The sequence below is a fragment of the Megalopta genalis genome, chromosome 2, assembly GCF_051020955.1.
Source record: "Megalopta genalis isolate 19385.01 chromosome 2, iyMegGena1_principal, whole genome shotgun sequence".
Taxonomy (NCBI): Eukaryota; Metazoa; Arthropoda; class Insecta; order Hymenoptera; family Halictidae; genus Megalopta; species Megalopta genalis.
Window position 1 is genome coordinate 32,787,134 of NC_135014.1, and position 15,890 is coordinate 32,803,023.

The following is a 15,890-nucleotide window of genomic DNA, read 5'->3' on the forward strand; positions in this document are numbered from 1 at the left end:
TTTTTATGATTTCACCATAGATTTAAAAAGGAATATTTAAGCTAGATGTGTAGACCTACAGAGTGAATATTTTTCCATCTCATGCTAATTAAGTATGTGCCAAGAGCCACCAGAAATGTTAAAATTGTTTCTTACATTATATTATCCAATATATAATCCGAAATTGGTAGTTAACAATAGGATAAATGTTAGATATTCAAACGAGTCAATTATTAACAGAAGTAAATAGGAATAGTATATGTATTGATAGCCAATGAGAAATTCGTAAATGTCAACTGCACTTTGTACATCACAAATCAACTCCTAGATGGCAACCTCTTCGCTTTAAATGCATGGCGTATTGTTACTTCTGGTTCGACCTAACCTTTTCTGCCTGGTGCGTAACGAGGAACGGTATGTGATGTTGTTTGCAATCCGAAATCTTATCAAAAATCGTGTTAATAGTGAAAAGTATATGTACAACATATTACTCTAAAGAAATAAACGAGATCGAGGCATACAATATTTTTTAAATTAATGTAATATTGTAATCACAATGTTGTTAAAACACCACGCGATACAGACGTGCAGTGTTGTCATACAATTTGTTTTCTGATTGAATATTAGATTAGTGTACATTGTATTTATGATTTTTGTTCCAGTTTTGTAACACATAACAAACGCCAAAATGGCTATTCGACCGGTATACAGGCCCACAATTGTTAAGAAGAGGACTAAGAAGTTCATTCGTCACCAAAGTGACCGATACAGTAAACTAAAGGTATTGTATTTTGTATAATGTTCACTGTAGATTATTCATACCGTGTTTTTAAATTTCTTTTAGTCATCATTTGAGTTAATTGCATTATATTCTATAAAATGAAATTAATATAATTTTGCAGAGAAACTGGCGTAAACCAAAAGGTATCGACAACAGAGTCCGTAGGCGTTTCAAGGGTCAGTATTTGATGCCCAATATTGGTTACGGAAGCAACAAGAAAACACGTCATATGCTACCAACTGGTTTCAGAAAAGTGTTGGTTCACAATGTTAAGGTAAGAATAATTAATTTAATATTCTTAATCTTCTACGTAATGTAATAGTGTCACTGAATTACAAGATTTTCTTGGGGGTTTTCAGGAATTAGAGGTTTTAATGATGCAAAATAGGAAATTCTGCGCTGAAATTGCTCATGGTGTGAGTAGTAAAAAACGCAAAACTATCGTTGAACGTGCTCAGCAACTTTCCATTCGAGTCACTAATGCCAGTGCAAGATTACGTTCTCAAGAAAATGAATAAGACCTCATTCTTATTTGCTTTATTAATAAACTATTTACAGTACGTTTGTGAGTCTGAAATTTGTTTCTAATCCTTTATCTGAAGTAATACTTTCATCATTAATCTTATCAGAGTATATTTAATATATCCTTACTTAATATATATATATTTTAATATTTAAAATTATTCATTAATTTGTTCCAAACAGATCACAGTATACATATATAGACATTAGTAAAATTGAATTAAGAATTACGTTTGTTGAAACATATTACTAAATAATACATTTTCTTACATCTATAATGCTAACTGAGGACAAATAATTTTCTAGAATTAATGACAATGTATATCAAAATTTATCGATAACGTGATGTCTAAGTACACATTACATGAATATCCATTACATTGATTGCAATGTTTTTTTTTTTAAATATAAAATACAATGATGCTGGACCTACTTCTATGAAACTCAATGATCATGTAAATTGAGAATCTAGAAGTCTGTCTTTAGATACCTCTAGAATCAAAGGTAATTAAGAAAGACGTTGTTTAACAACTTTCAATAAAGTGATGGTTTACAACCAACACACGATACTGTGGTAAATTCAGTTCATAGCAAGCATATCAACTTGTATAAAAAGTGTATTCTATTTAGCTTGCTTCAAGCATCCTCTATCCCTCAAGAGACCATCCAGTGCCGCCTGATTATAATACACAACAAGGTCAGTCGACGCAACACCCTCGAATACCGCGTATACAGAAGGCTTCAAATTGTAAAAAATGAGGGGTTGACCTCTTAATGCAAAATCTCTTGTCAATGTTTCAATTACTGTGGCTGCAGTAAAATCTGCTCCATAAATATGCGTGCAGTCGATTACAACTGCCGTAGAAACGTTTCCACTACGTTGACTATATTTTGTTACTAAATTCCGTACGTAGTCTACCGACGGGAAAATTAAGCACCGGTCGGGTGTTAACATGAGATACTGAATGCCATGTCGGGTCTGTAACATATGTAACATAGCATAAATAACTTTCTCCTGAAACAATTTACGTTATCGAATCACAAGAATAATACTCAGGATACGTACTGTAAGCTTCTCCACTGATATTTTTGGACGAGCTGCATGGTATAGAATGAACATAATATTTATTCCGATACCGCATAGAATCCCAATTTCCAATTGCAATAATAAGCACGCAACGAAAGTTGCTACCCCCGGGATTAAATCCGACTCTACAAAAGAAGCATTGATATGAAGCAAAAGCTTTATCAAAGGGCTATTAATAATAAGTGGTTTAACGCATACTTTTTGTCCTCCACATTGGCTTTACAACTTTAACTTCCACCATAAATATTACAGCAGCTATGATAATGGCAGCTAACGTGGCTTTCGGTATGTAGCTGAAGTATGGTGTGAGAAATAGGAGAGCCAATATCACTAGAGTACCTACAAATTTAACGAATATGTCAAAAAGCTATTTTCAAGGAAATGAACGTTATTAGTAAACATATTGATGCACTATTAAAAATTACCTGTGTACAGACCACCCATTGGAGTTCTAACTCCGGAAGCATTGTTCACAGCACTTCTGCTAAGAGATCCTGACCCAGGAAAAGCTTGAACGAACGAATTACCAATATTTGCTATTCCAATGGCTATCAGCTCTTGTGTTGCATCAACTGATTTTCCAGTTGCTGGAATAAATAATGCGATTTATATAATATGCGCTGTCGACGGGCAGAGATTCCTCTTCTGAAGGATGAACTTACAAAATGCTTTACAAATAGCAATGTCCTCCATTAATGAAATGAGCGGTAAAACCAGGATACCACTTCCCAAATTTGAAACCATGTCGACGAAAGTCACCGTTGTATTATCGCTTTTAATATACGAGAATGGTGGTAATTGTATGTTTGGCATACCCCCCGGTATGTATCCTATGAAAACATAATATTAGAATGAAAAAATTCTACAGAATCAATCCTACTGTTATTTTCTCTTACCAATCAATCTGAAGGGAGATCGATCGCTAAAACTGTATCCCAAAACGCCACAAATTATCACCAGAAACGCGTTCCGCGATGTGCCGATTAACCAAATGATTTTGTTTATAATGCGATATTTCGGAGTTTGTTGTTCCTCCTCCTTGGGTCCGATTTTGTACGCCACTAACAGCTGCGACAAGAATGAACCGAATATACCTTCGATGCTCGCGTTCGTAATGAACAATTACCGTACAAATTAAGATACGTTTCTTACTCTAAGAAGTAGCAGAAGTGCTATGCAACTTGCTCCAAGCGCAGCATCCCAAGCTGACGTTTTATGCAGCTGTCCAGCCATACTTTTCCACATTTCCACGAACTGCGATCCCTTGGCGGGAATGCCGAGGATGTCTTTCATTTGCGACGTGACGATTATCAGAGCTACCGCAGATGTAAAACCTGAGCTGACTGGTCCAGATACAAAATCAATTAAAAATCCTGAAACGACACGATTATTATTCAGAGGATCGATTTAAGGTAACCAGTAAAAATGAATGATATGGTATACCAACCAAGGCCAAATATGCCCATTATTAATTCTATCACTCCAGTTAAGAAACACGCCAATATTGCATGTTGTAACGGTGCATCGAGATGAGAGACGGTCTGGTAAGTAAGCAAGGATATGATTGCAGTTGGTCCAAAGGGTGTGTCTTTACAGGATCCAAAAATAATATAAATAAAACAGCCTAAAAAGCTACCGTACAATCCATGCTGTAACAATATAATGTCATCGATTAATATATATATCGTATATTATATATATAATCGTCCGAATTATGGAACATTATATATATTAATCGATATATACAAATAAATAAATATATAAATACAAATAAATACAAATAAATAAATATAAATATTATATTATATATAATAATAATATGCTATATATAATAATATATATTAATATTAATATAATATATATTATATATTTATAGCATATTTATAGCATTCATATATAAATATATATATATATTTATACATATCGATTAATATATATAATGTTCCATAATTCGGACGATTAATAAATAACTGTTCCGCGTGATTTGTTCAAGCGAAATTGCCTAACCTGCGGGGGTACGTTCGCCACGTTAGCATAAGCTAACGATTGTGGGATCACAGTGAGTCCGACGGTGATGCCAGCGACAAGATCACCGACAAAATCTTGACTGCTGTACCTCGGTAACCAATTTAAAATCGGCAGCCTTTTGTAAATGGTTTTCTTCGTGCAGGCGGACCTCAAACGTCGCCTGGTGGATTGCGCCACCGAACTTAGGAGGCTGTGCTTCTTTTCGATCGCGTAATCCCCCGGATCTTCCACCACTGTGAAACGGAAACAAATTTATTGAGCACCGTGTGTTCGCTCGTTTCATAAATTCTATGCATGCGAATCGATCGTAAATGAATTAAGAAAAGGCCAATCGTTGAAGCGCGTGTTAACTCAATGGAGAATCATGCACGTATCAAAGTTCAGTTTTGCACGAACAAATGCGAGAATATTGTCTCGACGATGTTGTCTACGTACGAACAATATAGACCTGAAAAATGATTTGTTTAGATCGTAACACACTTCGATTCGCGGTTCTTCATGAATCTTCATTGTAAAGTTTCGCGTCGATAGATCAGGGATATTTACATATAAAATCCGAGGAACCTTGTATGCCTTGGTGACTCTCGTAGGAGAGAATTTGGGAATTGCTCGAGTTGCTGTGATTCAAACTGTCTCCGAATCCGTTGAAACCATGATTTGTGTATACCTCGTGCCCATTGTGTTCATTTACAGCTCCCGTGCCGTTCGCTTTGCTCATCCTGTGAAGAAACAGTAATGAATAAATCACGTTCGATGAATTTTACAATTTTACTAATGCCGAAGTAATATTTTCAACGGAACCGGTTAACGTATTCGTTTGTTTTTCCACTCTTCGATGTTACTTGAATAACGCGCTAATTCCCTCCCTTTCTCTCTTTCTCGGCTAAAAAGAAAGTTTCGTCTTCGACGTGCCGCCGTGAAAAAAAAGTGAAGTCAAAAAGTTGCTTCTTCGTTCTCCATAAAAAGCTCGAACCCTAAAGTCGCTCCGAGTTTTAAGCTCGATCGTTAAATGTTCGCAAAGCCGTCGCCGCGTCGTATAATCGAACTTAATTTGTCGAAGCATGGCCGACATTTGTACCGTGGATTTATGGTATGATGAATAATCTCCTACTGACGAAGTTTTCATAGAGCATAGACGTTTCTCGAACGATTTCGATTAAACAGACCATTGGATGTACACATGAATCGTGGACGGCCGCACGTATGCAAGCGACGCTTTGATTCCTGACGTTATGGAACGAACGTCATCGATGAATGCCACATAGTACATTGCCCTAATTTGGTACGATGACGTTCGTCATAAGTAAATATATATATATCAATATTTTATTATTATTATTATTATTATTATATATATATATCAATATTTTTCAGCAGCAGCGTATGTTTACGTATTTTATTTATGACGAATATATATATAAAATTCAATATTTTTCAGCATATATATATATAAAATTCAATATTTTTCAGCATATATATATATATAAAATTTAATATTTTTCAGCATGTATATATATATATGCATGTAGATATATATATATATATACATGCTGAAAAATATTAAATTTTATATATATATATATGCTGAAAAATATTGAATTTTATATATATATTCGTCATAAATAAAATACGTAAACATACGCTGCTGCTGAAAAATATTGATATATATATATATATAATAATAATAATAATAATAATAAAATATTGATATATATATATATTTATTTATAATATTGATATATATATAATAATATATATATATATATATTTATTTTATTTATATATTGATATATATATATATATAAAATTCAATATTTTTCAGCATATATATATATATATATTCGTCATAAATAAAATACGTAAACATACGCTGCTGCTGGAAAATATTGAATTTTTCAGCACGACGCAGCTTCGGAAGAGAAAATGAAATCGAAGGAAACGTGACATACATACATATGTATGCATGTGTATATCCTTTTCAAGATTGTTTATAAAGAAATAAAGAGAATACATTCTGGAAAAAGAGTTGTTCCCGCAGTAATCATCGTCTCTTTCAGCGGGATAATTAAACAGATTGCAATCAAAATTATGTGTTATAGTCAGCTTGACGAACGCATTGTCATTGATAGACGGCGATTTGCACTTTGCGCAAAAATAAAACTTTTGTTCGGCAACAGTATGAAATGGAGCCAAATAAAAATGTATCTCTTCTTTTAATAGTTTCAATCGATTGAAAACAATGGAACAGCGTTCCTAAGTTCTTTCAATATTCACGCTGTTCTGTATTCATCCTATTAATTTTTCCGATAAACGCACAAAATCCGCTGTTCAGTCATCATTTAAAATGGAATTCACCGTTCGCGACGATCGCAGTTAACGAAGCATTTGCTTGCATTTGGCAGGCCACGTTCTAACATTGTCTAGCAATCTCGGCGTGTAATTTACGATAATCTTAACTTCATTTGCAATTAGCTGCTCTGTTGGAATGTCATAAATGATACGCGCCAGACGGCTTCAACCTTTGAAAGAACGCGACATTAACAGGCCGCCGCGGCGGCGGGATCTTGTAATTTTCGTGAACGTGAAATGCTCGTCAACGCCCGTAAAAAAAGGCTGGCGAACAGAGTTTAATTATTCTTCGATCTCCGACAAAACCGTGCGCCATCTTCGAGAGTGGATGGAAGACGGCCGCGGAGATGTCGCGAGCACACTTGAAACGCGTTAATTAGTTTGTTAAAAAACAAACTGGCGGTCTGCATATCGGTAGATGCAACATCTCTGAAAAATGACGTAACGTTATGTTGTTTATGCAGATGCTGGAAAAAAAATACAAAGAGAAAAAAGGAAAGAAAAAAAGGTTATTACAGGTCTTTAATGAACTCTCGTGCGAGAGAATTAATAATTAATCGCAGGCATATCCTGAGCATACAAAATAGTCGATTCGTCGAAGGATGATAACGTTATGTAATCGCGCCGCGATCCCGCGTTTCTATCAGTCAAATATTTGCTACCATTATGCTATCAGCTTCGCAGGAATCCGAGCGAACCGGCTATCAAACCTGACAAACGAGCCACCCACCTAATAAACATAATTTACCATTAGCCAAGCAGTCTCGCTGTGTTTCATAATGGGATTAATTCGAGAAATACCGGGGAAAAATGTTGTGATGACATAACAGCCTATATTTGTTTTATTCGCGATCGCCTGGACTATCAAACATTTCTTGTAATTCATGTTCTATCGTATTTTATTGTAATACTGTATACATTTATTGCGATGTAATATATATATGAAATCGTAACGAGTCGATGATATCAATGTTAATAATAATGCTACGAAGAACACAATTATATTACAATAGATATATATATATATATATATATATATATATATATATATATATATATATATTGTATATATCTATTGTAATATAATATCCATATCTATTGTAAATAATGTCCATGAAATCGTAACGAGTCGATGATATCAAAAAATGTTAATAATAACGCCACGAAGAACACAATTATATTACAATATATATCTATTGTAATATAACTGTGTTCTTCGTAGCGTTATTATTAACATTGATATCGTCGACTCGTTACGATTTCATGGGCCCGCCTACGTGCTTTTATACGTCCGATTATGTTCACGATTTTCTTATGCTCCACGAACTCGCGTCCGCTTTAAAACCACGTTTTTGCTCGAAGATGGGGAATTTTTAATTGTTCAACGTCGAATACCATTCGGTGATTAATCCCTGTTGAAAGATTAATCGCGAGTCGTGTTACGATACCGATTCCCGGTATTACCTTCGTCAGAAGGGAAAAGCAATCAGGAAAAGTTGATCCGGAGGATCGAGGAAAGTCCGAGTCACGAGTTTTTACGATCCGGTGCGTCAATCCCGTAATCCCAAGCTGGTTCGTCTCGGGAACCCCAGCCGTTCCATTGTTCGCCGTTCTTATCGACGCAGAATTCTTCATCTGCCATTGTCGTCTGCCAGAAAGACTGTGGACTCTTATATTTCGCGAACCTGCCCGAACGGGCGCGATTCTGCGCAACGTTCCCGATCATCCGACGATTTATTGTTATTATTATCTCGTGATGCAAGCTCGTTGATCTCGATGTTGGAATCCCCGGCTCGTTCAGCATCATTATTATGGCATCGTTATTATGTCCATTTTGTTGCAGTAGGTTTCTGTGGAGATCGATCAACTGAATGGAACAAGAAACGAGCGGGGAAAACAAGAAAAAAAAGCTGCATTATTGCGGGCGTGTCACATGATTCGCTCGTGCAACCGGTCATTCCGAGCTACTCACGTGCTTCTGAATCAACCTCCTTGATCGGTCACGCGGTTCCTCTCGCTTGGCACCGGTTCCACCCGGACCGCAGTCCCCCATGAATTAATTCGTATTAACATTGTTTTTCATGTAAATCCGCGGCGACACAGCCGACCGATTCTTGGCGGGCGCGCGCCTCCTCCACGGCCGTTTTATCGTGACCAGTAAATTATTCCGTATGCTAATCGCGGGCAACGATAGTGCAACTGCTATCGTTACCTTGAAATCATAAATATATGCACCTACAACGATTATGGAAAACCTGCCGATACGCGATATGGAACAGGCCGTCAGGTGGAAATTCTTCTGCGCACAAACGCCTGCGGGCCACCCATCGTCTTCTCCTCTCGACGGTTCGCCCGACGATATCGCAGATTTTCTTTTTTTCCTATTCTCATTCGTCTAACGTCGAACACTTCGCAGATTGTTCTGCTCGGACGATCTTTCCGAATCAAGTCGGACCGAAAGACCGAAGGCGTCCATTTTGGAGAACGAACGATCGATGCGACTCGCGCCGATCGGTTTCCGTTCGATTCGTCGGCGGAGCAATAATTGATTCGCGGATCTGCAGATTCAGCGATCGGCGAATTTTCGTATAGGGAAAGATCGGAATTTTTTTGTCAAAGAAAAAAAGGAAGAGGAGGGATACGAAGGATGCCCGCCGATTCGTCCCGATATCCGCGACTTTAATTGCGACTATTTTCTGCCGATGAGACACGGTCTCGCGCGCTCGCCACAGTTGCAACGAGCAACCAGCGAGAGAACAACTGTACCCGACAGCGCGCGTTCTTTCTATTGCAAATAAGCCACAATTTCATCGCGTGGTCGCTCCGCGTCCTTTGACTGATAGAGAGATGCGCACGCCTTACAATAGAAGTTAATATGCCTTGTTCCGCGGCACGTGCGCGCCTCCGACGTCTTACTTAAAGGCTCTGCTCGAAGCGATTAAGAGCCGTTCGAAGCGCGGAGGAATTAAGCGGTCTTCCTCTTTCGATGTTCTCCCAGCCTGGATTACGTGTACGAAATTCTTTGATAATGACACGCAGATGGTGTCGCAGAGAAAAGCTTTGTCTTTTCGTCGCCGCGTGAACAAATTCCGCGATCGTTCTTCGTGCAAGATCAACATTGTCCGATGCAACTCGAAGATGCGGCCACTCGAATACTAATTTAATTTCAATTTAATTCGGAAGAACGAAACGATCCGTTCGGTTTACGATTGAATTTTACGATAGAACATAGTTATATTCGTAGTATTTTGTTGCTTGTATTTGATATTTTTCATGTACGCTCAAATGATTCGTAAATATTGACGACTTTCGTCGTTTACTTTTGCGGTTCGCGGTGATAATTAGATTGTATGCATTTATGAGGAAAACGGGCGATTAAAATTGAAAACGATGATAACTGATAAGAGAACTGAAGCACATGTCGTTTTCAACTCGCTTAAATTATTAGAGGATTGAGATTTCCGTCCGACTTGATTTTGTCGCAATTGTCGACGATATATATATATAAAATTATATTATAAAATTATCGTCGACAATTGCAACAAAATCGAGTCGGACAGAAATCTCTATCCTCTAATAATTTAAGCGAGTTTTTATTAGCATCCTTATTAGAATAAAATAAATATAACTTATATAATTATCTTATATATCTTATATATATAACTTATATAATTATCTTATATATCTTATATATATAACTTATATAATTATCTTATATATCTTATATATATAACTTATATAATTATCTTATATATCTTATATATATATAACTTATATAATTATCTTATATATCTTATATATATAATTTATATAATTATCTTATATATATATATTTCTTATATTTCTTATAAATATATATATATTTTTATATATTTATTTTATTCCAGTAAGGATGCGTATCAAGTATTAATTTCGGAGCATGTATATATGGAGACGTGCGTTCTAAATTCTTCGACAACAGCTTGCATACTAAATTATCCGGACATCTTGCCTCCATGTTCAAGTGCGGAATAGTCATGGTTGGATGCTCTAAATTCTTCTCTTCATTGTCATGCCTGACACAGTTCCACGTAAATTAAAGTTTAGGATATTAAAGTCCTCGTTAAGGACGTGCATCAAGTATGGAGAAGATTGTTTTATCCTTTCATGGCCAGGTCTAGGCCAGGTCTTGGCCAGGTCTCGGCCAGGTCTCGGCCAGGTCTCGGCCATAACTGGGTTAGAAGCTTTAATCTGCCGATAACGGCGAGTATACGGAATTATTTGGATTAAAACTCTGCTTTAATATCCTTTCGTAGCTGATTCCACATAGAACAGACACACACACACACACACACATACACGCGCATCCGTTAATTATTCTCCGCGTTACTTTTTTGCCCGCATTTCCGCAGCCAATCCAGAAGCATGTTTCTTTGGAGATTATTTCAAAATTACTACCCGCTGACATAATCGTAACAAGAAAGGTATTCCTTTCTGTTTTTCCTTTCGGCGAACGCTTTCGACCCGGCAAAAAACGTCTTCCGTTCTTGTTCATCGAATCAAGGTAAGTATAAAATGAAATTACACCGAGATTAAATAAAATATGCGCGCTTGACTGTGATCGCTCTTCTAACGAATAATTGCGTGTCTGGATTTTTCTAGAAACGAACGCGCAAGAAATGTCATGTTCAGTCATATGACTAACATACGCATACACACCGAGAGAGAACAGCCTGGGAAAATTGCATCGCGTCGCGAAGGCAGTAGCCAATATGATTTCAATTGAGCAGCATTTCCTTTTTATCTTCGAAAGATAAAACTCATTTCCAACGACTTAAATCCTTGGCGATAAGGATACGGCTCGTTTTTTTTGCGAGGAAAGAATGCCGTTTCGCTGCACAGCGAACGCACGAAAGAGCTGCAACATGTGTGCTTCGCGGAAAGGAAAATTCACCGGCGGTAATATCGTCGCACCGAAATCGTCTCGAAAATGATCGAATATCCGAACGTTTCGCCGAATCCGCCGAAATTCGTCCGCAACTCGAATCGCGCGTGTGTATGCACGATTCGAACAGCTCGACGAGACAATCCGGCCACCCTGTATACGAGTCGTCAAAAAACGATACGCATTGCGTCGAGACAGAACGGAGCCGACGACGGGACACAGGCATCGAATGTATTAAACGACACTAATTACTTTCATGTGATAGCTCTCGTTGATGCTTAAGCCAATAATTTCGGATTTAGAAGCAATTGTATCTCGATATCTCAACGTCTCGATAGTGGATCGTAAGCCCGGATAAGCCCGTTGTTTTCGCAACCGACGATTTCAATCGGTGAGATTATCGAGAATTTTTTGCGCGTCCGATCCTCGATCTCTGCACCATCGGATCGTCGCGAGAACTGTTGCATCGGCGACGCGCTGCCCGAAAGTTCTGTAACGCGACAGGATTCGCAAAGGGAAACTCTTGCCGCGTTCGTCGGCGACCAGAGCGAAGCAATTCGGCCAGCTGTTTCGCCGCTGTCGCGTTTCGCTGGTCTGAAAAAAACGTGGACTCGAATATAATATAATATAATAATATTATTTTATTATATAACATAATATTATATTAATATTATATTATTATAATATAATTATAATATCATTATATTAATATTATATTATTATAATATAATTATAATATCATTATATATAATATTATATTATATTAATATTATATTATTATAATATAATTATAATATCATTATATATAATATTATATTATATTAATATTATATTATTATAATATAATTATAATATTATTAATATAATATTATATTAATATTATATTATTATATAATATAAAAACGAGACGATTCAACGGTTCGGACGAATCTATGCGACGCGAGAATCAAATCCGCGTCGTCTCCGCGAACGTAAAATGTCAAGGTTGCAAATTGAAGTTTCGCAAGGACTATTTATTCCCGGCACCTAATCTCTATTTGTAAAAATTAGAGTAGCTGCAAGGAAAAAGAAAAGGATAACATAATTGCGCGAAGGAAGAGAGAGATATTTGGAGATTATTTCGAGGAACTTCGATAATCGAATTTACGAGTCTCGTTGGTCCGGTCCGGACGGAGATCGAAGAGAGGCACAATTAAGAAAAATCGTTCATGTGCCCGAGAATTCTTCCGATTGTCTCGCGGGTCTGTTAACTCCATCGGCAGTCCGTGTGTGTTTACAGATTCAATTTACAAGCACGTGACTATTATTGCGTGCCCGCAGCTATCGTAATCTGATTCATTGAGTGGCGCGTGCTTTAATTTATCGCGAGCCCGCTAGACTTTTTGAGCAATTTCAGCAAGGCTAAGTGGGAGCGACTATTGTTAGTCGAGTAAATACACTGGGGCCGACCGTATTTACCCGCGCCGAAGTAAAGTAACAGTTGAACCCGTCGTTAAGGAAGCGACATCCTCTAAAGATAATCAATTGAATTGATCATGATACGGTAACATTCAATATTTGCCTTTTCAGACATCATGTGATTCATCAGCATCTCTACGAATCGTCGGCAGCGCCAACACCGTCCGATCAACGTTTCCACAGAATCATCACCATCATCATCATCATCATCATCATCATCATTCATTCCCTTCGTCGTCGAAGCGAGGAATTTAATTTTTCATTTAAATTTTAAATTAAAGTTCCCGCGAAGTCGATGCGAATTGATCGAACCGACACTGAAAAGTTAAAATTTACCATAGCGACATGACATTATAGAACTCGCTCGCATCCGAAACGTCCTAGTCAAATTCAGCTTGTTCGAATATATTACGACGAGGAAAATGAGTTTTCAAAATTGGTCGGAAATCAGCGTCACTCATGTTTCACCGACGCGGCGTTGAACGCGTGTTAAATCCGCGTCGGCCCGGGTGTCGGACGTCTCAATTAAACAAATTATTTCACTCGCGACACGTTATCCGCTTTTCAAAGTTGAATGAGCCTCGCGACAGATAGGATTACACACGCTTACGAGTTATGCAAATTTTTCTTTCGACGATGATAATCATTTGACAAAGATTGCGCCTACCGTTCTTACCGAAGACCTGCCCGAAATGAAATATGTACTCGAAACTGGGTTGGGTACAACGATTATCTCTCGACCTACGATAATTTGAATTTTAGAACAGAACCGTCGCATGCAATTACAAGCTATCTTCGTCGCTTCGTTGAAATTCTGTTTGAAAAAATCAAAGTTGCGATCTCCTATCTTCCAGAAAAATCGCCGCTTAAAATTATAGTTCAATCGTAATTTAAAAATCTAGCGTTCTAGCGTTTCATGTCGTCTCGAAAAATAAAAATAAAAGAATCAGCTGTTCTACGAGCGCCAGATTTTTTAAACAATTTTCGCGATGCACGATCTTCCCGAATGTGTACGATTATATATATATAAAGATATAAAGATATAGAAAAGATATAAAGATATATATATTATTGTATGAAAATTAAATAAATCCTTTATATTTCCAAAGACATTCTTCTACGATTGAAAACCGACGTTCGCGTAACAACGCGGCGTAAGATTTTCACCGTGACTCGGAAAAGCGATCGCAGCCCCTTACACGTTTACGTTTCAAGGTGAAAATGATCCAAGCCACTTTCAGTTTCCCACGGGAGGCACTCACCTAAATTTTTAATGATAATCGCAAAGAACCCGTCGATATCCTGCCGCTCCAATTTAGGGCAAGCAGATTTTGGCGATTCCGGCGGTCGTTGTTGATTGTTCGAAGTCCCCCTGTTGTGGCCGCAGGAACCGGAAGTTACTTGGTTTTGCATCCGCGAGACATTCTATCCCCGGGAAATCGTGAACGATACGGTTAAATATATCGAGAGACACCGAACTGGATCGTTGATCGTTCGATTTCGTACGCGAACTTCTTCACTCGCCCTCTAGCCGATTCTCGTCGCGATGACAGACAACGTCTACGGCCGATCGACGAATTAAATCGGTGCCGTCACGGCCGACACTTCGATGCGAAAACCTGCGAGAAAATAGCGAGAGTGCAAAGAGCGGCGCGCGAGCGAAAAGCACGAAATTCAATCCGGTTTTGTGAAGCTGACGACTGAATCCGCGGCAATACGCGTCCGACCATTTAAATGTGTCGTGGTTCTTCGACAGTTTGTGCTGTAACTTCTTCTCCCCTTCTCCTTTTGCCGTCTTTCAGGCAACACATGTAACGTCACTGGAGAACAATCCAATCGGAGCCATAAGGACTCTGCATTAGACCTGCTCGCGCCGGTTTCTTTTTCTTTTTTCTCGCGCGGGAATCCATGGGGATCGGTGCAATATGCACAACAGTCGGTCCTCCCGTCCTCCAATATCTGTACGCTCCTGAATTTCTAATTGCCCGATTATGTTTACGTTCTCGTAACGTGTACACGCCGATGTTTATGTTCCCGGCACGGCCGATGATACCGAAGGTGATTTCTATTCAAATATGTAACAGACAGAAAATAAATATCTTGGTGGATAGGTAAAAATTGTTTAATTGTTAGATTTCAAGCAAAGCTGTCCGTCTATACCGTGTCTATCTACGTTCGTTCGTCTGTTATTCCAGCGTTCCGCTTCAATGCTCCGAGTTTGGCAAACAATTGCTTTCTACCTCGTGATTCTTTGATAAGGAAATTAGATAAGAGAACCGAAGTTCCTGGTTTACTGATCGGTCGAACTTCAAACAAATGTGTACCGTTTTCATTGAATAAAATAATGGTGATTTTATATTTTTCGATATTAACTCATCGAGAATGTGCTCATTGTTGACAATTTAGATTAATCAGAATTCGTGTACACTGATTTAACTGCACTTTCAGCTGTATTGTACCGTGCAAATACGACAAATCCTTTTATGGTTGCTGCAAACAACGAAGGCGTATTTAACACTGGGGTTACAGAACGCGCCAAAATGACGGGACGTTAATTTTTTAATTTACGATTAGTGAGATTGTAAAGACACATTTACGAGCTATTCATTCAATATTATACGCGGCAAATATTACAATATCACTCTCGTTCGAAATCGGAATGATTGTCTTAATGTTCCTTGTATAAACTAATACGAAACAGTTGCTCTCAGTAGTCTGTAAATCCAGCGTTAAAACGGATATCTAAGATGGTGGTTTACACA

The 15,890-nt window shown here is 37.8% G+C and overlaps 2 protein-coding genes across 6 annotated transcripts; one reads left to right on the forward strand and one right to left on the reverse strand.

Moving 5' to 3' along the window:
• The first annotated feature begins 294 nt into the window (after positions 1 to 294).
• Positions 295 to 1,320, forward strand: RpL32 (ribosomal protein L32). Of its 2 annotated transcripts, none has more exons than XM_033478701.2 (4): positions 295 to 393; positions 642 to 760; positions 882 to 1,034; positions 1,120 to 1,320. In XM_033478701.2, exons 2-4 carry the CDS (start codon positions 668 to 670, stop codon positions 1,276 to 1,278), a joined length of 405 nt encoding a protein of 134 aa, XP_033334592.1. In that variant the 5' UTR covers positions 295 to 393; positions 642 to 667; the 3' UTR covers positions 1,279 to 1,320. The 2 variants fall into 2 exon arrangements, with proteins under 2 accessions (XP_033334592.1, XP_033334594.1); XM_033478703.2 differs by lacking the exon at positions 295 to 393 and adding an exon at positions 419 to 518.
• On the reverse strand, positions 1,283 to 15,805 carry Esp (Epidermal stripes and patches). 4 transcript variants are annotated; one of them, XM_033478700.2, is made up of 12 exons: positions 15,289 to 15,805; positions 14,391 to 15,193; positions 4,962 to 5,116; positions 4,377 to 4,630; positions 3,817 to 4,018; positions 3,522 to 3,742; positions 3,266 to 3,437; positions 3,032 to 3,199; positions 2,795 to 2,956; positions 2,568 to 2,708; positions 2,349 to 2,494; positions 1,283 to 2,261 (listed from the first exon to the last, which is right to left on the reverse strand). In XM_033478700.2, exons 3-12 carry the CDS (start codon positions 5,113 to 5,115, stop codon positions 1,905 to 1,907), a joined length of 1,977 nt encoding a protein of 658 aa, XP_033334591.2. In that variant the 5' UTR covers position 5,116; positions 14,391 to 15,193; positions 15,289 to 15,805; the 3' UTR covers positions 1,283 to 1,904. The 4 variants fall into 4 exon arrangements, with proteins under 4 accessions (XP_033334591.2, XP_033334588.2, XP_033334589.2 ...); XM_033478697.2 differs by having other exon boundaries at positions 4,944 to 5,116; positions 15,289 to 15,803; XM_033478698.2 differs by lacking the exons at positions 14,391 to 15,193; positions 15,289 to 15,805 and adding exons at positions 8,211 to 8,596; positions 8,719 to 9,522 and having other exon boundaries at positions 4,944 to 5,116.
• Positions 15,806 to 15,890: the final 85 nt, after the last annotated feature.